The sequence below is a fragment of the Dromaius novaehollandiae genome, chromosome 6, assembly GCF_036370855.1.
Source record: "Dromaius novaehollandiae isolate bDroNov1 chromosome 6, bDroNov1.hap1, whole genome shotgun sequence".
Classification (NCBI taxonomy): Eukaryota; Metazoa; Chordata; class Aves; order Casuariiformes; family Dromaiidae; genus Dromaius; species Dromaius novaehollandiae.
In genome coordinates, this window is record NC_088103.1 from 41861862 (window position 1) to 41885682 (window position 23821).

Consider the following 23821-nt stretch of genomic DNA (forward strand, 5'->3'; position numbering starts at 1 on the left):
GTTATTGTTGCTTCTCAATACCGAGATGTTGCAAGAACTTCCCAGAGCAGGGTTACAGCCTAATGCTCACCTTCCTTTCTTTAGTTTCTTGGAAGATAACAGAGGTAATTGCAAACTCTTGTAACTGGAAACTAATTGATCTATCCACATGCAGAAACAACTGTACACTGTTATTTATTTATTTATTAGGATTTTAAAGACAGTTTGCTTTGGGCACCAAGCTGCTGATCTCCAAAAAGAGAAAAAAACCTGTTACTCAAAAACCACACTCTGCCACTGAATTTTACCTACTGCAAACAGCAAGGATTATGAGTTTCAGGAGCTGTTAATTTATTTTCATCACTGATGACACTTAAAGTTCATAAAAATTAACATTCTTCTAGACACAAAAAAGAACAGGCAGTATGTTTCCATGGCACTGAGATTACAGGTGAGGAAACCCAGGTCTATCCTACCAGAAAAGACAGTGACTGCACAAGTACAGAAAACCTGTATTTTGTAAATTTTATTTTTTGCAGTAGTCTCGTGCAGGACTCTAGCAGGAACAAAGACAGCATTCTCCCCTACCCATGTGTGATTGTGCAAGTATTTCATATAAACACAACTGTCTTCATGCATCTGTGCACTATATAATTTTTAATGGTATTTAAGAGCTCAGAAGTGCTCTAGATATTATCAGCCATTTTTTATTTCCTCTGTCCAAAAACAGAACCAGTATTTGCACAAAAAGTTTGTCCAAGTGAAGTTCACTTATGCAATACTTCTGCAAATAATGAATTCTCGGCCTTGATCACAGGTGCTCTCCATTTTCGTTCTGCAACTACGTGTTCAGACAAATTCTCCCACAAAAATCTTTGTTCATTTTGCATCTTCCTACCTTTAACTACCCAGCACAAGGACTGGGGCCTGTTTAACCAGTGGGATTTTGAGCAAGAATCGAACACTAAGAAATCTCTGCTTCGCTTTCCCTTTCTGACATGATAATTTTCTTTTGATTGGTTGTTTTTTTAAGGAAATGCTCCTACTCCACTTAAAAATCAAGAGAACTCAAAATATACTTATAGTCCTTCCTGAATACAACTTTGAATAGAAATGCCAGCTTCCAGGCTTTGATAGAATGACAAGATTCTACAAACAAAAATCCTTGTGTATGAAAAACATACTAACAAATTTCAAGAGCAAAAATAGATGTTATTCTTTTCCTCTAAGTCTAGATCTCAGACTGATTAAACTCATTTTTTTTTCCTAACATATGGAGGGGAAGGCATGCTTCTTCATGTTGAAGTGGCAGCTGCAGCATCTCTACGAAATATCCAAGAATTCCATTTTTCTATATAAACTAAAAATTCAGTGACTAATTTCCTAAGCACATGTACTCGTACTCATAGCCTTAATCTTTATCCTCATAATACACTAACACTTTTCTGCTGAACCAAATCTACATTCAAGTATCAGCAAATAGTATCACACATAGTGGAAAACTATGCCCATAAGTAAAGGCATAAACACACACTGACATATCTCCTGTTTTCCTATAGCCCTTACACTTCTGAAAATGAAATTAATAAATTCACATCTATTCCGGTATGAATTTCAGTAAGCTAAAAGAACACATGAGAAAGGCAGAAAAATAATACAAACTACAACTTTTCCAGTACTTCCGCAGTACTACATCACATGCCATGCATCTTCAATTATTTCCCAGTAAATAACTGAATTTCCTAGTTAGAAAGTTTAGACATGTATTTAGGCATACTCCTACTCATTTTAAAGGCATTATGATCCAAGATCTAACAAAGTCAGATCGCAGTTAATAGTTCATAAATGTCTTCAGAGTAAAGCAAATGCTAAACAACTTATTTTTAACAAGGTAAAAGTAAGACTGAAATGAAATCCAAAGGTTAACAGTGCTCACCATATATAGCAACAAAGCAGGTGGCAGCTTTATTTTTTCAATGTTTTCTTCTTTTAATTTGATTTCTGCAACTACTACTAGGCAGGGAAAAGTAGGAGATACCAGAATTTTTTGTTCTTGCTGCACAGTACTTTTCATTACAACATAACTTCTATTTGATTATCATAATTACAAGTCACAGAAAATGAATTATATAGCAAGTATCTGAAGATACTTATATCCTAAACATTTGACTGCACGTGTTACAAGACCTTTGTTTTCTCATTAATGCACACTTTTTCACTGCCTGGAACATGCGCATACAATTAAAATGAGGCCTTGTGATAGGCAATGTTAGTTGAATTTTCCATGATAATAGTTGCAACAGCTTCAAACAAATCACATTACCACATTTCATGACATTCTTAAACCTCTTTAGCACAAAGTAAAACATCAGGTCCGTGGGCTGACATTTCTCATTCTCCTGCTATTTCCTTGGTGACCTGATCTGCTACAAGGCTAAAAGCTGTTCTTAAGAGATTCTTCCAGATGTTAGAAACAAGTTGGCATTAGAAATCACCATCTCCCATCATTCCAGAGCTCCAGATGCCCTAACCCTGTGATATTCATCTTGTTCACCCATTCCTCTCCCAGGATGCCCAGGTTCAGTGACCCAAACACACAAGGCTGCTTTCCCCACAGCCTTTCACTGAAGAGAAAAGAGCATTACTACCTAAACAGAAAGAAAAGAGAAATACCACTTGACTCCAATCACCCTAACTTGATCTCTGTTTAACATACAGATAGCAACTGCTTCAGAGAAGAGATATGGGCAAGATGGATGAAAACAGAGACACAGCAGGGCCAGATGATACACCACAGTAGGGCACAAGGCTAGATAATGAACTCCATGTAGTGCTGAAGAACCATCATATTGCACACAGCACCTAGAATTGCAGTATTGCCGAGGTGTTGATAAATTGCCCATCATTAGTGCAAACATTCTCCAAGTTCAAACTCCAAGACTGATTACCTCAGCCTTTGCTATTTGTTCTCTCAAAGAGTTACTCTGCCAGTACCAAAATCCCTATGCCTACCACAACACACACTGATGTCAGAAGGGTTGCAGGCAAGCACAGAGGTTCCCCACATGGAGTTAACTGCAGGAATGCTTACAGGAAAGCATATCACTTTAAGCATATTCTATTTGCATTACTCCTTTAGCTTTATAGAGAAAGGGCTGTCAGCATTATGCAGTTCACTAACTAGCTGGGAGTTCTATAGCACATCATGACAATATCCTGTATCATAATTCTTTGACCATGCCACATTCTTGATGACACCCATTAATATTTTGATAATGAAATTAGAAAAATGAAAGCATAAGCAATGGCACAATAAAATGTTAGTTAGGTCAAAATCATGATATTTCAAAATCATGAGGTTTAAAGCAAAAACATACACTGCTTCTCCAACATACTTGGGCAACTATGACTTCATACAAAATCATGCTAAAAAAAAAGCCCCCCACCCAGCTAAAGTGTGCCACACTCTTTCACATGGAATAAAAGAAACTGCAAATGTTGTAACAAAGGCTCAACTTTAAAATACTACTTTTTTTTTTTTTTTTTTTTTTTTTTTTTTTTTAACCAGTAACTCAAAGCAAAACAGAAAAAAAAACACAGCCTTCCTCCATATGCCTTGTAAAGGAATTTGTATTTAAGTCCACTAGCCATTTGCCATTTCCTCTCTATTTACTGTGGGTTTCTACAATACCTGAAAAAACTGCATTTTCCAGACTCCTATTTTAAGAAAAATTCAGTAAGTTTACTTACGCATTAGGTTGTAAATGTGCTTTTCTGCAACATGGTCCGTAAACAGCTTTATAAGGTCATCTTTTAAGTCTCTGTTAAGCTTGGTTTCTATGTAAAATTTATTCTGAAAAGAGAGACAACAGCTTTTACATTTGGTTTTCGTAACAGTAAATTAAGTAAATTTACTATCCCCTGAGTAAAAACAGTTCAATTTTTTAAAAACATAAGTTATTTGACCATGTAAAGTGCTTACTTCATAACTGCATTTATGTTGCTCAGACTTGCTATATGCAATAAAAACATGTATTTATAATTATGAATGCACGTGTTGTTATTCGCAGTAATGAAACTACTTATATACTTTGAGTTAAAAATAAGGAAATATGCCTAAAAGGCCTGTGGGAATACACTTCTTTTTAGAACTTTACAAACACTATAATACCAAAATAGGGCTGGACATCATGTTTATAACAAAATAAGCATTTTACTAGTGTCTAAAAATGATTAAGCCATTAAAACAGGTATATTACAATAATAAATCATCAGTAGAGTTAGCTGCTTTTGTGCTTCATTGATAATCTCAGAGGATCAAGAGTCAAAATGAATTAAAACAACTGCAGGAATAAGTGATATATACAAAGTTATAAAAAACTGAACTATGTTAAAATTTTTAGAATTGTATTACCTTGACCCATTTGGCATTAATAATAAATTCTTTTCTTCACCCCTCAGAGGAAATTCTATTGGTGGGTTCCTTGAGGAGTTTTAAACCTAATATAATATTTGGTGTTATTCCTCAATTCCAAGCCTGCAATAAATAGCAAGATTTCCTGTCTACATTTCATTCATTGGTGGGTTTTAGATACTGAAATAAATAGCTGTTTCAGGACAAATCTGCTCTCTTTACAATCCTAGTATGCAAACAGACATACCGACTTCATCTGGACAAGATATATAATAAAGAGTTAACTAGACATAGTAACAGAAGATCAACTTAAGTGTTCCAGTACATTATTTTTGATTATTTGGGAAAGATTTATTGGTGGTAAAGGGTAGTTTAAGGGAGAAACGTTTCTCACAATTTAAATCAAGTTTTTTGTCCACATTCTGAAGCACTGAGGCCTTTAACCCTCAAAAAACTATTAGAACAATCTTTAAGTTTTCTCCTGAAACCCACAGTCTTAGCCATTACCAAAACTATAAATATATTGTAATAAACTTGCCATTCAGAAACCATTTAAATGTTCAAAACAAGCATTCGACATCAACTGCAGTTATTTATCCTTAATCAAAACTGAACCTGTCAAAACAAAGGCAGTCTTAGCGCAGAATTCATGCCCCCATTGAAGCTTAAGTTTCTGTTGCAGCAATGAACAAAAAATCATAAGAGATTTTTAAAAATTTAGTAACTTCCTATTGCCAATTCTGTCACTGTAGTTACCCTACTATGTAGCCCTTAATAAAGCGCTAATTACTCAGTTGTTTCACCCTCATCTGGGCCTTTCTATATAAAGATATTGAAGGAAAGGCTCTGCAGACAGAACTACTTACATTGTGAGAAAAAGACTAACTTAAAGTTTTCTTGTCAAGGGTTAACTCTCTTTGCAACAGAAATTCATAGTAAACAAGGGTGGCTGAACACTGGAACAGGTTGCCCAAAGATGTTGTGGGCCTCCACCCTTCAAGATACTCAAAAGCCAACTGGACAAGGTCCTGGGGAGCCTGCTCTAGCTGATCCTGCTTGAGCAGGGGGCTTGGACCAGATGATCTCCAGAGGCCCCTTCCAACACTAACTATTCTGTAATTCTGTGATTCTACATAACAGCAAGGAAGAATTTTTCCAATGGATCTTCTACCAAGTGCTAAGCAACACACTGTAATTTAGTCTTTCACCATACTTAATTTCCTAAACCACTTCCATCTCAAGCTTCCTGAGTTAGTACCATCATGCAGGCATTGGTGCAACATACAGGAATGATCACAGTATCATGAGGCAACAGTCTACTGATTTGATCCACAATATGACAATGTCAAATCTGAGCTGACAGATGAGACACACCCAACTAAACAAATAACTGACTCCATTCCTTTCCTAGTATCATATTCTTCTTGCATGCACCTGGCAACAACATGCATAAGCAGCAACACTTTCTTTTCTGCAAGAGTTGAAAAGCCTATACCTTAAGTTTTATAGCTAGACAAGTAACAAAAAAAAGTTTTAAGGAGGAGAGTTACAACACAGTAGTACCAATACACTGGAAGAGCTGCAAAATACTCTTCTCATTTGCTCACTTGGAAAGACAGTTTCAAAAAAAAAGTTACACTTGCAGATTTAAACTATGAAAAACTATGTAAAATAAATACTTTGTTTCCAATCAACCCTGCTGAAAGGAGACAGCAGAAGACCTGTAGTCTTCCCATTCTTGTTAGTGGAGAAGTTGGCAAACTTTTCATATAAGATGTCACTGCCTAAGCTATATCAGTATTTCTGCATCAAAGTCACTTAAAGGCTTAATAGACAGGTAGGAAGATAAGCAAGTATCAACGCCCGAGGAACTCGGGTATGGTTTAAGCATTTCTTGTAGAAACCACCTTATTGTACAACAATCTGGCTAACATTGAAGACGTGATTTTGTTAATGATGTTAAGAGGGAAAAAAAGTCTTGAAAAGGTAAAAAGCAAATAGTACACAAGAATGCTTACTACCTCACCTTTTGTGCATGTCTGTGTACACACAGTGTATGCACGTACATATTTTTATATATATATATATATATACACACACACACACATACAATGTCCTCTAGTTGATAAGCACCAAAACCCAGTAAGAATGGTAACATTTTAGAGGCAAAGAAAAAATTCTAATCTCAACTATCTTAAAACCACAGGACTCATGAATATTAGGTTCACTTCATGCCACAAGATAATATATTCTCAGCTACCTCTCTAAATATAATTAGCAAATTAGAATCTACCATAAAATGAAAAGTATATCTTCTGAACGTTCATTTGAATTTTTCTTGAAATGGCAACATGAATCTTTTTTATTCATATGTGCAGGCTACTGTGATATGTACAACTTCTAAGCTTCCAGAATAACCACATTTAGAATTATAAAACATACAGAACAGTTATTTACTAGAAATTATTCCTAGGAGTAAAGCATTTTGTACTAATCTGACTTCCACAGTTTAATTTGGTTTAGCTGTAGTTCCAGCCTGAAACTTTTGAAGCAGCTTAAAATCATTTGGAGAGAGAAAAGTACTTTGGCCCTCCATGCTTTCTTGAAAAGTCTGCTTTAGCAGCACAAGTCAGAGACAGTAAAATACACGACTCTCCCTGTAGACAAGAAAAACATTAGAGTTCCTAGCAAAATGGGAAAAAAAGAAAAATCTCTCAATTGCAGTATCATCCCTCTCAGAAATTACTCAAGATAGGCTTGGAAACATACCTTGGGTCAACATGCACAAGCAAGTTAAACTAGTAAATTTCCTGTATTTCTACCATTCACGTGCAAGAATATGGTTTGATACATACCAGGTAAATGAAGAAAAGCACTGCTGTTGATTTCAAAACATATAGCAATAAGCCTAAGACAAAATACAATGTCTCTTTCGCCAACCAAGGCACAAAAATATGTTCCAGTTGTCTTTAAGTTTTCCTTGGCTTCCTACATTTTTAAATGTTTAAGTATATATATTAAAAGTTTTCTTAAGTAGCAAGATAATTACCCTTTCAAAACAAAGTTTATCAGTGCAACTCCACAATCTTTGCTAAAACAATTACATCACTACCAGAAAAGGAAAACATTGTCATTTCTGATAAAAAGGCAGATTTCAACAACTTACTCCACTCCATTTAAAATATATTGAAAGATATATTTAAAGTAGCTGCAAAACTGTAATTTATAGTATAGAAAAATTTGGCTTTCAACTCCTGCAATTTTGTTTAATTTATTAATTTGTATAATTTTATTTTCTTGTCTAAATAAAGGAAACTGCTGCTGCTGTATGAAAGAAAACTCAGCTAGACTCAATGTAAGAATTGCAAAAGTGACTGTGCATAAAGCACTTCCAAATGCATACAGAAAAGCTAGAGGAAAATATTTTTCATCCTATCTTTTCTAGATGTAACTATCTCTCACATTACAAGCAATACTGATGAATAAAATATTTTGGGGGGGGGGGAAAATGAGTCTTAGTTTTACATTATCCTTCAAAAATACCTATGGAGGCTTAGCCAAATTAACACTGCATTTGGCACAATGAGAATTTAACACAGAAGTCACTAGCACCCAGTATTGCCTTGAATGAAGTCACTTAAATGAGAAAGTGTTAGAAGGAACAGAGATTTATTACCTGAACAGATCATTAGCCATGTTTTAATGAAGCTTCTCCTTTAAAATAATAAACTAACTAAACTTTTGTTCTCAAAGAAAGGAACAATTACTATTAAACTATTCATTTTACAGCCCTGCTTATTGTTCATTAATCATTTTGACTATTTTGAGATATCAACTATACTCTTAAAAACTCTTAAAAAAAAAGAAAAAGTAATAAAATTCAGAACATTCCTCCTTTTAAGATACAAAAAACACTCATTACAACCATGTACAAAGGAGGATATTTAAATCTATTCAGCAGTTACACCTTGTCTAGACATAAATAAAGGTTTTTATCATTATCATGAACATTCTCCTGGATGTTATGATTACTGCAGTCTTAATTGATGAGGATGGATTTGACCAAGAACCTGACAGATGTGAGCCTTCAATAAAAATACACACCTGAACAACTTATAATTTAATATCCATTTACAAATGCAGATAAGTATAAGATTGCTTAAACAGCTGCCTGCAATAAACAAGTTGAGCACACACAGGTAGAGAAATGACTAGCATCTAAAAATATGTCTGAATGCAATAAAGAAAATTCTCTTCCTACTTTTTCCCAGCATTCCAAGACAGGAAATGGGAAAAGTCTGTAGCAACTGGATTCCATTCTATGTTAACTAGACAAAGAGCAGATTAGAAGGCACCCAGTTCAAGAAGAAAGCCAAATTTTTCTTTTAATATAACAAATCTACATGGTGACACTGTGTTGAAAGATCATATCAAATCACTTGGTTTCAGGTACATCTGCTAAAACACAGATCAGCTTTTTAAAAGATACTGCTTTCCAAGTTCTTGGAACCTACCAATGACAAAAATTTCAAAAAATTAATAGTTGTTTAATGAAAATCTGTTTAAATCCTTTCTTTTTTTTTTTTAGTTTCTTTCCAAACAAATATTTCCTTTATTCTTTATTTCTGAATGATGCCAACGCAAACACCATTTCTAAGACTATCATAACCCAAACTTACGTTATTCATTACCATGAAACAGCAATAAAAATCTTGGCACTTTGACAAAAACTATGCAAAAAATAAACTTCAGAGATATGGAAGACTTCATAAATTCCAAAATTTGCAGGACAGTTATAGCCAATGGTTTCTGAACTTCTGCAAGCATGCCTGACAGAACTAAGAAAACAAATTTGCCTTCATCCAGCCAATGCTCTAGATTGCCTGATCAAGTGACACAGACGTTTCCAACAGACAATACAGACTACTTTTCTGTCTGAAAGACAGAAAATGTTATCTGTCTTGTCTGAGTCAGTGCAATTTAAAGCAAGAAAATCATCATTGTAAGCTGCCCGAACTATCAAGCCAACATATAACAAGCCAATAAACTATCTCTGTTCAAAAAGATATAAATAGTGCCCCAATATCTCGGAAGACCTTTTACCAATCAAAATAAAAAACCTTTCCCCCTCCCAAAAAGGAAATATCAGAGAAAACCAATTGTAAATTACTCCATTTAAAAGCACTGGTTTACCTTCCTTTCCCCACAAGATTTGATCATAACTGTTGCGTAGGTAGCAAAATCCAGCATTAATAAAATTCTACAAGAAAAATAATTATAGCTGCATTTTACTCTTTTCACTTTCAGTTAACATCTTGCATATGAACATACTTTACTTGAAAAGAATTTTCAAAAACTTACCATATATATGAAAAGAGGCACAATGCTCTGCAATGCTCCCATATACTGTCCAAGAGCTACGTTAAATCTTTCAATATAGAGATCTGGAGGGCTGGCCTGCAAGAAACCGTAAAAGTCAGGTTGTAATTTGAACAAGAGGAAGATCTGGAACACCATGGGCTATGCTTTCATAGCAAAACTCCAAAAACTACAAAGTATTTGATAGATTAAGTCCACACAAAGCAAGCCACACATTATTCTAGAGTTTATACTATAACTCCCTCCAACAAAAACAGTTTTTAACAGCGACTGGTTTTTGCCTAGAACTGTGTGTCAGTGCCTAGCAAATGGCATACCTAGTATTAAATACAGTATGCCTATAATAAACTAGCATTTAGCATAAGCAAATCAAAACATTTAAACACCAGACATTCTTTTTCAAAAGCTCTATGTCAAGTCTAGAATCCATAACCAGATTTGCACAAGTGCTGTGTGCACTGATCCCTTCCAAGACAGCAGGGCAATATTAAGCTGCTGCTTTGCATCTGAGCTGGCAAACAGCACATCCTCCAGCTCCAGGAAGCACTGTCCTTCACAGAAAGCATTTCTAAGTGTTTCCTGGGTCACATAAGGCAAGGTAAATATTCAGAGATGTTGAGCTGGAGGGACTACAAAGCAATGCATCCAAACTGGGCTCTGCATCTGGCATCCAAATCAAGTCCACTAAGTCAACTACAGCCCTCCAATAGATAGCCTTACCCTGCAGCTCCAAGCAAAAATTTGCCTTTCAAAAACTAAAGGAGCCTGCTTTATGATTGGTCCTGTAGAGACCACAGTGACAGCACTGCTATATTCTGTATAAAATACCATCCTTCCCTTCCAAAGTAGGAAATAAGGCAGCTAGAAAACAACTATTTTCAGCAAGCTCAGCTAAATGGAGAAGGCAGCCAGGAAAATGGGAAGCACTAACCACTTTTTCTTTCACAGATGTTCACCTGGAAGGAAGCAGCCATGAGAACATTCAGGAGTGCCCATGCACTCCCAGGGAAGGAAGCAGAGCTGCTGTAGTCCTCCAATATCCCCATCTCTGTCCCAACCTACCTGCATACAGTGCTCTGTCTCTGGCTCACCTCCTTCTCCCTTCCCCCCTTTTTTTCTTTCTTTGGGGGGCAAGGGGGGAGAGGGAAGAGGGGAAGGAAAGGGGCCAGGTGAGCTGTCCTACTTCCTACTATTGATATACCTACACCATCACCACCCCACACCCCAGGGCAAAGCATTGCTTGCTTGTAGGAATCAAAGTCTGTCTTCTCTTGCACCTTTTTCCTCTCTGACAGTGCTAAGCAAGAAGAGCATGAAAAAAATTCAGCAGCAACTAGAACCCTGCAAGAAAACAAGCTCAAAGATTCTTCCTCAAGCCAAAATGTACCATATTTTGTCTTAGAAATGCTCAAGACCAACTTCATCTCAACACCTCACCACTACTTAAAGCTCCTATCTTTAAAAAGATACTTCATTCTTTATATGGACATTTATCAGGGGTACTAAGAGGACAATTCAAATTTACATTGACATTTTGCTCTATGAAGTGTTCTGAATTTATGATTTTTTTTCTTTACATTAGCTTAATTTGCCTCCCTCCTTAATAATCTTAAACATGTGGATAATGTTAATTTTCACAGTAAACACCTAATGATACAGAATAGACGTTTCAGAAAAGAAAGCAAAATTGGCAAAGGAATAAAGAAGGTTATTCCATATGCTGTTGTCAAAGGTTATATACCGTTATTGCTCATTTTGATCATAAGCTTTTAATCTTATTGCAGATGCAGTTCTCAACAGTGGCCAAAGTATAGTTCAAAATGCCAATAATGTATAAAAGTGGCTACCAACTGCAATGGCTCCCTTTCACATATTACATTTTTTTACATATACATATATATAATTTGCTGTAAATAACATGCAATGAAATCTGCATTTCTAAGCAACATGTATTCCTGCTTCCTCTCACTGCTGCTCTACTTTCTTTTTAAACCTCAGCTTTAAGTATGGTTGTACTAGCTGATTTGACAACTTCTGACTTGTCAAGACTTGGTACACAGTTTCTTAAGATTAAAGAAAAAAGGAAAATTCTGCTTCAAAGAATGTGTCAAACATTTGAAGGTGACAATACAGAAGGTGACAATAGTCTAACACAAGGTGCTGATCTTACACTAAGAGCTTGCACTTTCCATTAAAAGAGACAAGAGTTGTATGGAAACTAAATGATTCAGCCACATTTACAGTTTCTATCCAATGGAGTAAGTCTAGCTTGCCACCGCTGTTCACAGGAGACATTAAGATTGTATTTCTTTCCCCCCCACTGAAGGTGAAAACACACCCTTCCCTCACATCAGAGTCCATGTCACATTGAGTTTAAGAGAACAGCTTTAAGAGGAAACAAGAACTGTGCACCACACTTGTCTTCCAATAATAATATCAAGAGTTCTTTGTTTACTAACTATTGTAAATTTACACTTTATCAAGGAATACCTAGAAGTTGTTGACTACCACCACTTTATAACCAAGCAGAAAACAATTGTTCTAGGTCAAGACCAAAAAGCATAAGACCTAACAGCTTCAGGGAAAGCACTCACTCAGGTAAATATTAGGCCTCGGTCTTAACCTCTAGAATACAAAATCCTAGTGTTAACTGCTTAATTAATTATGGGGGGTATTTTTAGTTTTATTCTCCTAATAATGTTTCACAACAAGCCTCACAGCTTGATGGTCAAGACACTAACAAGAGAGCACTGAATAGGCATTTCCATTTGTTTCCAAATGGAAACTTGACAAATCAAGCTGTCCTCGTTTCTTGCTTGACCTGTAAACAAAGAAGCCAAGCCAAAGCGAATTCAAGAACAGTATTTTCAAAGTTTATCTATGAATTATTGTAATCTGTGTGGAGAAACATAGCCACTTCATTGCTCTCATTGTTTTCTGCTCAGTGTGCTACTGTATGGCTGCTCAGAACTGCTAGACTGAAATCAATTACTTGTTTCAGCATAAGAACTCTCTCCACACATCTATATTCATACTAATAAGACAATGACTAGAGTGGAACTAATTTTATATATACTGCTTGAGTTTTATAAACTAAAAAGCAGTGCTTAACAGCAAATCTACTAAACACATGATGTCCTGACTGCATAGACGTTGCTAAGATTTTCCTATTTAATGGCCATCATTAAAGTAGAGCTCGTATTTAAAATCCCTATATATTCAGTTATAACCATCATAAAAATAAAGGAATTGCTTAGGCTGAAAATTTTCACTCTTGGTCTTAATCCAGAAAAGACAATGCATTCATTCAGCTGTTTTAACTGAGAGAAAGAAAGTACGACACTTGCTTTTTAAAATCACACATATAAAAAACACTCTTCTCTTACCTGAGGGTCTTTACTAAAGCAGCTGTTCAAACAGACTATACTGCTAGCCTGAGGTTTTCCAGGAAGGAAAAGGATCCTTCACTCTCCCTATCAAATTAAACTGACCGTTAGGTTTATCTTGTTCAAGATACTCTATTAGAGGAGAGGACTTAAGCTGTCTCCCACAGTTGCTCTCACCTGTCACTCAGTGCTAAGAACAGTTTTCTAGCAGCAACCCTATAATGCATCTGCCCACAGGAGCTGTGAAAGTTTGGTCAGATTTCTCAAATTGTGATGGATTGCATTTAACACCTTCAGCTTGTTTTTGAGACTTCTTTCCTAGCATGACTTCCTATGGCTGCTGTTAAAAGCTGATGTTAAGGACATCATTTAACCTCCTCACATACCACACTGGACATCTCACAGCACTGAGACACATGAGAAATACCAACAAAAACACATTTCAGGGAGGATTACATGCAAGATGTAGACACCTTCAAACAAAAGTAGTTGGAGACACAGCAAACTACATCACCTTTCTCCTATTTGAAATCTAGTAACTAGTCATTCCAACTACCTTGTGTGCAACGAACTGAACTATACATGAAAAAGGTGTTGGTTTTTCAGTTTAAGTTCAAAAATATTGTTTGAATATCATGCTTTGATTCAACATATGATGGAACACCAGAACACATGCTGCTGCTAACTCGAAACAACTCAGAAGTGGCTCACAAGAAACAAAGATAACATTCTTTTGCTTGGGAAGCGCAAAGTTTATTTGTTTATGAACAGTAATCTGGCACAATCAGCAATATATTCAATAAGGCTTGCACTCCTATACTGAATGTGCAGTTCAGTTTTTCTGGGAACACACTCACTGCCAAAATGCCAGCATACATGCGACAATCTGTCCCACACCTGCCAAGTGAGAAGGAAAAATGGCTACAGCTACACAAATTAACCTGTTATTCATGCAAGAAACAGTCTGAATCTTCTAAACTAGTTTTCATTGTTGCTCAATAAAATGTGATTTGTTTACTAGGCCTTGCAGAGCAGATATGCAATCCCCAGGTCAATGTCACTAGATAAAAGTACTATTAAAACTTTTAATGAAAAAAAAACAGACATCAAGCCAAAGTACAATTCATCCAAAGTTCGACTGCATCATCCTGCTCAAGTGTGTCCTCAAAACTATCCAGAGCTGTATAGCATCATGACATAGTCTCATAATCGTCTTGGAGCACAGTCCTTCAGAGAGGTAGGCAGCACTTCCATTTCCTTTTTACATAATGTTTATGAAATGGAAAGACATAGTATTTAAGCATCACCAAAATTCTGTTTAAACATAAGAAATCTTCAGAATTTTTTCTGTTTAGCAGATACACATTCATTCATGCTACATTTGCTTATAAATTTCTTTGATTATATCAAGGTCTGCAGCACACAGTTCAGTACAACAAGAAAGTAAAAATGACAGCAGGAATGCAGGCCTTTTTGAAAAGCTGCAAGTAAGGATACTTTTCTCAGGTTACCTTGCTCATAACGATGTAATTTTTAAGGGCAATTCTGATGATACGGTGACTCCTACCCTTATCTCCAGTCAAAAGCCATCTTTTTTGATGCCCATATATTAAGATGCATACATTTCTACCACTTCTGGTTTCTGCCTTCAGAGTTCTATTACTGTATCATTCATCTGAGCCAGCTCAATTCACTGTGTAATCACAGCATCAAAGGCTTGTTTCATGACAATTAAACAATACTCCCCTTGCAAAACTGATGGGTGAATGCCTACAGCACTGGAGATGAGGGAGTTTTTTTTCTTTTAAACACCGTAGGCCAGATAAAAGAAGAGACTCAGACTGCCTGTTTAAAAATGAATAATGGACCGTAGTTATCAACAGGACATTCCAATGACTCAAATGGACTTCAAACACACACTAATAATTTAATGCATCTAGTAAAAAAGAGCTAGGAAATGTGAGATTTCAGTTTTCTACCTCTACTGCTTTTTTCGGTAGGCAGAACACAGTGGTAGCAGATCTGTTTTCTAAGTAAGTGTTTGAGAAACTAACACATCTCTGAAGCATTTCAGGGAAGAACTACTTAATATCAGTATTATTTCTGTGCTAAAAGAGATGAGACATCAATTCCTGAAGAAGGCTTTTTATTTCTCATTTGGCTAGCAAGCTGAACAATGCCCACACATCTAATATAATAAGGACAGGCTTCTTCACATGGATGGTGCATATAACCTGGTCTTACACAGCCACATTAATAAAGTCTGATCATAAGCTCATTAGAGATCTGATTCACTAAGATTACACAAAAAACAAGCACAGATGATCTTGTCAAAAGTTCTGTCATACAGCCTGGTATAACTCTTCAATTACAATATATACCACTATATAAAGGTAATCAATGTACCTTAAAGGAAAGCAAAAATATATCTACAAAACAATTTATGGTAGAATTACCCAAAGGAATGTCCATCAAGAATCACTGTGAGAGGGTAACCTGATACACAACACAGCACAGTCAGGAGTTCAGTTTCACCAATCACTCAAAGCACTATTTGGTCACACTTTTATACCACCCAGGCTATATGCACAGCTCATAACAAGGTAAACATTGCAAGCCTCTTCTAAGGTTTATACTTCACACCTTCTACAATCAGAAGAAATATTGAAGGTTATACAACTGCTTTTAAAACATTAACAAGCACAAAAAGCAATCCAAGTCTCAGAGCCAGGCCTCTGAATATTAGTAATCTGATAAATACAATAAGATTAATATTTCAGGACAAGATGGGGAAGGAAATTACAGTTCCCTCACCACTGGATGGTGGAACCCCATACAATCATAGGGAAGAAGCGGAAGGTAAACATGAAACACAGAATGGAAAAAAAGGAAGAATGGAAGAGGTAAGGAAGGAATAGATTACCCACAACAGCTATGCTGCCAGGTATTTTTGGGAACAAAAGATGATCAACCGAGTGCTATGAAATAAAGCACTCTATCCCTAGAGATTTGACAGTCCTTAAAGCCAGAACAGCAGAATGGTTTTTACCAGACTACAATACCTATTTTTCAAAGTAAACAATTGCTAAAGAGGTATTGTCATACTTTCAGACAGATGGAATTCAGCTAAGTAATTCTGGCATTTTACCTCTGTCGCTTCTGTTTGGTTTGAACTAAACATCATGCAAACAAATTTGTGTTTATTTACTTAAAGAAAGACCAATTCTCACATATTAACTTCACTGAACATAGGAATTGCCTACAGTTAATGAACTCAACTCTTTCTGGCCAAGATTTAGAATTGAGTGATTCCTTTTTTCTCTTTTGCTCTAAATAAAAAGTGTGCAAAATGACAAAGAACTGCTTTTCATCTCCCAGTCACTTCCTAAAGGAGTTGAGATTATTCTAACTAAAATGAAAATATTCATCTGCACTTGCACAAAAAGGCTATCGTTATCAGGCACCAGCTCAACATGTCAGTGCATTTTGACATTTTAATGTCTTGAGACATAGGAGTCACTGTCTCAAAGAGCTGATGGTCTCATGACAAGCAATTAATATCACCTAAGTTTATTTCTCCTTCTCAGTAGATAACGTTCACCGCTCTTCACCCAATGTCTAACGTACAGACATATCCATCACTCTGCCTACGTTTTCATAACGCCTCTGCCACCACCGCAGAGCCGAGCCCCGCCGGCCCGCGCCGCGCCGCGCCGCCGGGCTGCCCTCTGCTGCCACCTAGAGCGCCGAGGACGCGCAACGCGCCCGCTGCCAGCGCCGCGCGGCCCGCCGCCGAGCCTCGGCAGGCAGGCCGGGCAACACCGAGAGCATTCGCGGCACCAGGAAAATCATACTGTCAGGGGTTCTGCTATGAACGCAACGCAGGAAGAGGATCAACTCTAGTAAGGCTGGAAACAAGCCTGGGTAAGTCTGACCAGCCCCCTGAGATGCTCCTGCTTTTACATTTTGGCATCCGACAGTTTTACTGCTTTTGCAGTAGATAAGTTTCTCCTTGGAGACAGCTTGCTCTGGCATGTTGCTTACATGCAGATGTTCCGCAATCTACCTGCCAAAGAACTGCTGCACTTTTATGCAAAGAAGCGGCTCAACTTGTCCGGAATAAGACACTGCACTTGCCAGCCATATTAGTTTTCACGATCACCTTCTCATCCAAAGCCAATATTCCTGCCGGTGTTGGGCTACATTTGTCTCCCTACATGAAAAAAGTTATCTTGCATCAAGACGCACATTGCCAATTAAACAGAGCTCAGCAATTGCATTAAATGTTGCTGGCAGTTGGGATGACTTTGTCAGAGAAAGCAAGACATCACGCAACGTGCATTAAAAGCATTCACATAAATAATGCTTTACTGTTTGACTGTATGAACTAAAAACTTCCAGGAATTAAATAGCAGAAGTGACCAACATCTACAGAGTAATTGGGTAAAGGTCTATCACCACATAACAACCAAGAAAGTGAGTCAACATCACCAAAACATATTAAGGTTAAAAACATATCAGGGTAATAAAGTATGTTCTAGGAACGTCATTCCTTAATAGTCAGTTTCACAATCTAAAGTTAAAGCATATAATTTCTTTACAAGACAGTTTTCAGAGGCATCCAAGCATTACTACAAGATGATCAAAAGAGGGATTTAGCATCTAAAAATGTAAAGTCATATTTGCTTTAGATAAAAATCACATCATACACTTAAAGATTATATCATGTTATATTACAGTCATCTTTTCACCTGCCATAAGGTGTGTCCAACCTACGTACGGAAACTTTTGCAAGACAAAGATTGCATTAAATAGTTGTCTCAGTTATTCTTTCAACAACTGATGTTCAGCAGGCAACCTTGTTTTTTAAGCAGATGCATTTTAGTGCACCTATGGGCTAGAGCAAACTTTAAAACCAGCTGTTTCTGTCAGTTTTGAAACTTAAGAAGAAAGTGCCAAGGACTGCCACAGAGTCCTGGGTATTCTCATATTCAAAACAAAGCAGTACACTACCAGGGATATAACAGAAGAACTGGCCAAACCTGTACAGCTGCAATGATTCCTAGTTCTCAGAACGAGAGGAAAAATTTACAGGCTACACGGGTTCAACAGGACCAAGGGAAGACTTTATTCTAAATATTATGCCCATCCATCCACACTGAACAATTTTTACAGAACAGCTGAGGCTTTCATTACCTGCGGAATAAAGAATTGTAAAGCAGAAAAGAAAGAATCTAGCTCAAGATGAGCTAAATATTTCATAGTCAAAGACTGTCCCAAAGACAATATCCATTAAATTTAGGGACTTTATTTTCTTTTAAGGAAACTAAGAAGAAGAAAACAGTGAAACAAGTGAGATCATCATCAGAATGATAAAAATGCTGTATATATATATGGATATACATGTTTAGCCATAAGTATCTGATATGGCGTGTGAAATTAGTTATCAATTATTAGAAGCACTATGAAGGAGCTGCTGTGGTTTAGGTTTCCTGCATATTTGGAGTCTCTGCTCAACTCACTGCTAGTGAACACAGAACTCTAACATCAGTTTTGGAAGTGACAAAAGCCATAAGGAAATATAATAATGTTGCTGCTACAGCAATGACAATTTGGAGATTTGAAAAGGAATTTTAGACAGTGAACACACAAAAAACAAACACGGATGCACAAATAAGATGCAGAGGACAGGCATACACAAGCTGTATCAGGACCGCTGTAAACCACTGACATCTAGAGATAGGTACAAAAAAAAAAAAGCAGAATAATCTATAGCATACAATTTTCATATGCAGTAATTCATTATGTATACTTCATAACTTGTATTTAATTCACTTCAAATATTTCCTCTAGATATTCACTTTTGCACTGCTTCTGATGCACAAGGACCATAAACAGTTTATATAGATTAACCCAATGTCAGACATCGATATCATGTACTCAGATCCTGTTTGACTGAAATATTTACAGCCTAGATTACACTCTAGACTTTCTAGTATCTAAACTTTGATTCTTTATTATATTCTATTTTAACCACTGTGGTTCATTTTTCTAAGGCTAATCAGATGCCGTATAATTTGACCTAAAAGTTGGTATTCTGTCTGACAGCCAGTTACTAGTGAATCAAGTAGTCTACAGTTCAGTGAGCTTGGGTAAATTAGTCTTAATGCCAGTCCCCTCCATGGTCCATCTACATGCTGCTCTGATATAACCACAGATCCCAGGAAAGACAGAATTAGATTGTGCAGCTTCTTACCTGCAGCTCCTTTGAGACTCTCTCTAAGTGGTTAGTTATCTTTTTTATTAGGTCACTATACATCTGTTCCGAATGCTGCTGGCATACACACTTATACACACAACTGCAGAAACAAATATAGGAACAAACGATGAACTTACAACAGTTTGCAATGAAGAGTAACAGACTTTAAAATATTTTGTTCAAGTCACAATTTAGAGGATAATACGTTTAATGGAATGATTGCTGAAGTTTCAAATACAACTTAAACTTGCAATGAGTTCCAGTAGACTTCCCAGTCATCCTGGAAGTCCCAGCATCCCAACCCTGACTTCACTTTAATTTACAATGAACTCTCTTAACAGTGTGCTTCTGAAAAGCTGGGATAATTGTCAAGAAGGCTTAAGAATTATGTATATTCTAGGGCAAAATCCTTACTAAAAGATAGGCAACACTGAGAAGTAGTTATAAGAGTTGCACCAAAATAATGCTGGTGTTTTAAAGGAAACAGCAAAAGTTATAAACACAGATCCAAGCACGCAACTCCATCTATTGTGACCTAAACTCTAAAAAAACCCCTACATCTTCATAATATATGAAGATGCAGTGAAAGAGCAACAAATTTTAATTCTACATTCCATGGCTTGGCTGTATTAACTCTGATCTTCAGTGTTATATCTGCTTTTTAAAAATACTCTAATATTCTCATATAGCATGCTATAACAGCTTGTCTGCAATAAGTCTATGTACTAAGAATACATTTAAAACAGTTATAAAACAAGTTGTGTATCACTTTCAGAAAGAAGTTGCATTAAGTTAGTCAACCTTCAGGACTGGCACTAATGTTATTTGTATCAAGCGGCTTTTAATTTACTTTTATGCTTTCGTTATTTAGGTCACTCCTTTGAAAACTAGCTACAAAAATCCAGAGGCACAAGGGAGACTTCACCTGATATCTTGGACAAGCTGACTCTCACCTCCCATGCCTCTATTTCTGCTCTCCTCTCTCTATCCTTCTATACGCAGTACTCTGACAGCAAGCAATTTAGACCAGTGACTGCTCCTTTAGCACATACCCATAAAAACTCTATTTCCAGTAAGGTTCAAATCCCAGACTGGAATTCTGTCTGCTTTGAGTAGTACTTAAAGGCTAAAGCCATGGTACAGCAACATTCTTTATGCCTCTCTGGTGCAGTGACTTGAAGTACAACATCACAACTCTCTTCTGAGGAGGTGGTACAAAGAAAAACAAACTGCAAAGATGGGATTAAAAAAACCTGTAAACTAAGGGCTACTGAAATTCTGTAATGCAATGAGATGTTAGGCTCTAACGTCAAGCTATCAGGGGCCAAGACAGCTCACTCCATCAGCAACCACCACCCTCTGAGTCTTCCTGAAGTGGGTTCCACAAGCAAGTTATCGCCAAAAGATAAATTGCCTTTGGAAACTGCAAAAGCAACAAAAATATTCTTTTCATCCCTAAACAAAGTCTTCACCTAGCAAACCATACTGTTTCTTAAAAAACCTCACACCTCTCACCCTATTATATTTTGAAAGTAATTATCTGTAGTTAGTTATTATTAATCTCTTGGTAACAGAAGTCTATTTTCTTTAGCATAGAGTCTACCAACAGCAGGACCTATTCTGGAACAAGCAAATATAAAAGGCATTTTTGTACAATGCAGTAACGGAAAAAATAGCAATCTAATTTGGATCAAAGCGAAACACACAGGTAAAAAAAAGCCAAACTGATTTTTGTGATCTTTTACAAACCAGCCAGCTAGGTGACAACAGCAAATTGCTGTACAGTTTTGTTTACTCAATAACCAGTAAATAGCCACTTCCACAGTTTCATTTGTAGCTATCTAATTAAACCCAATTTTAAAGTATATGTCTGCTTAATGTTACACAGAATATTACTGTACCTACTCCTGCAACACATTCTGTTGTCAAACACCAATCTTTGTATGTACATGCACAGCATGTTTACATTTTATTTGAACACTTCTACTTAGAGGTTATTTCCCCATTTTCAGATCCTGTTCTCAGTTCCCGATTGTGGGTTGATCCTCTGAATCATCCTTGCCCTCCTACCACCCGAAAGTCATCAGCTTGTTAGTCCTTTAGCATAATCTAAAAACTTAAGAAAATGAAGCCAGAGTAGGACGTTAGAAGATAAGTAATTAGTGAGAGGAATGTAGATCTGAGATTTTCAGGTTATCTTGAAGAATAATGATATAATTGCACTATACTTAAGAAGTAGTTGTAGAAGTTGCCAGAAGTACAACTTAACCATTCACATTTTCCTCACCTCATAAGTTTCCTTTACAAGTTTCTGCCAACATATTTAAGCCTTTTAATAAGAAGTGACTATACACAAGCAGGCCTTAGGCTCAAATATGAAAACAGTAACTAATCACACTGTGGCAACTTAAGTGCTAACTGATCCATGCAAATATCTGTATACACATCTCTTTCAGTGCTGTGGACTAGAAACCTACAGATACCACTGATCAGATGAAATACAGAAGTTCTGCTATCTAAAAGGGTATTTCCAATTTGCATTATAGAAATCTTGATTCCGTTAGTCAGCACAAAGATGACCAAAAAGACCGCTGTATTTTCAACTCAGCCTCGCTATAAGAAACAAAGCTGTTTGAACCACTGGCATGAAAAAAAAGAGCATACCATCTTTCAGACTAAAGAACTAGCCTAGAGAAGCAGAAAAAATGCAAACCCTAAGTCTGCTACAGACTTTCTGTAACACTCCAAGCAAACGTCACCACTAGAATTCAACAAAAAAAGCAGTTTTTCTTCTGTCCTCAATCTATTTTGTCTAGATTTTAAGTTAAGCAAAGAGACACTTTCTGAAAAACAAAAAAAAATCCCTCAGTTTTCAGAAGAGGGTGTGTCAGAGTAATTATGTCCATATATATAGTATTTAGGAAAACTTCAAAAATTGACGTGCTAGCTTTATCAGTAACACTGAACTCTAGAAAACAACACTAAGTATTGCCCCGATGTATACAAATTATCTAGCAGAAACTTAAAACGTGTTATTCCTTCGGTATATAAAAACTTTTGAAAAGTAAAAAGATAACAAAGATAAAATCCATTTATCTGCAAACCATGACTAGGTATAGACCTATTCTAGACATTATAGCATTGACTTTGCATGCTTACTGTCTAGCAGAGATCACAATCAGTAAATGTCAGCTTTACTCTTATTGATTTCCGTATGCAGAGAGATTTTGATTGCTTACATTGAAGTTTCAATGCTTCTCTTAACTCAAACTGATCATCTCAATTATTCATACAGATACTGCTACCTGAGTCCTGGTTAAGAACAGTTCCAAAATATTTGGGAGTGGAATGGAGAAGTTTATTGAAGTTTTCAACTGGAGTTAAAAGGGAAGACCTGTCATTGTTGTATTCTGAGTAGTACTTAAAGTAAAGTTTGTTTTGTCCCTACTCTAAAGCTTCAAACTGGAGAGAGAAAACAGCTAAGAGCATGCAGGCAGGAGACAGTAGGGCTGAGAGGCTCAAAGCCTCAAAAAAGAGTAACAAGTGACCAAGATGCCTGTGTAATTTTTTGGAGTGCAAGACGATGACAGGGAAGAGAGCAGTGCTACTTACTGTGCTAGCAAGGACCAGTGGTTTTACTGGCATCTTGGCCAGTAAAATGCAGCAGCTTCTCCCCAGTTTCCCTCCTATTAACCTACACCCTGGATATCTGTTCACCTACACCGAATATCAACAAAAACATTTCCCTTTTATCCAACCCATTAAGAAACTCTCAGGTCTCTAAAAATTGCGCCTACGTCAGCAATTTGGTGTGAAGCAGTAGTGTACTCTTGAAGCAAATTCCCCTACGAATACAATTACTGTGCACTGGCTTAGTCTATAAGACAATTTCAATGAGTGACCTAGATTCCCTTTGGAGCAAAGGACCAAACAAAAGCTTCAAATGCCAGGGGCAAATCAAATGCTGTCCAGATCAGAATGAAGGCACAAGGGTCTGAACCAACAACTGGTCCTTCAGACAGCCTCTAACCAGGAGTGCAGTAGGCCAGTTGGTCAAAGGGAAAACCAAACTAAATCTAGTCCAAAATCAAATACCCAAATCACAGAGTTCAGACTGAGGGATCTCAGTAACCTTGATTTACTTCTGCACTTCTGTTGCATCAAATTAATTCCTATTAAACACAACAAAGAAGCCCTTTGAAACATTATATCAAACACCTAACATACCATTCTCTTCCTCCCCTATAGTTACACAGTATTATACTGAACAACTGTGGTGGAGCTTACTTTAACGTCAATGTTTTCAACATTTATGCATTTGTCATCTTTAACATTTATTCCTGTTAACGTGAAAAGTAAAGATATTTAGAGAGGGGTTTTTTTTAACCAGTTTAAGCATCCTAT

General features: G+C 36.6%; 1 protein-coding gene across 2 annotated transcripts in view; it reads right to left on the reverse strand.

Annotated features, from left to right (window-relative positions):
- The window catches only part of CACUL1 (CDK2 associated cullin domain 1), a 46574-nt gene that overhangs the window by 15726 nt on the left and 7027 nt on the right, over window positions 1–23821 (reverse strand). For both annotated transcript variants that reach the window (XM_064514287.1, XM_026108170.2), the window contains exons 3-5: window positions 19415–19517; window positions 9755–9850; window positions 3730–3832 (exon numbers count right to left, since the gene is read on the reverse strand). In XM_064514287.1, the coding sequence (XP_064370357.1) occupies window positions 3730–3832; window positions 9755–9850; window positions 19415–19517 (302 nt within the window). The remainder of the gene's footprint in view (window positions 1–3729; window positions 3833–9754; window positions 9851–19414; window positions 19518–23821) is intronic.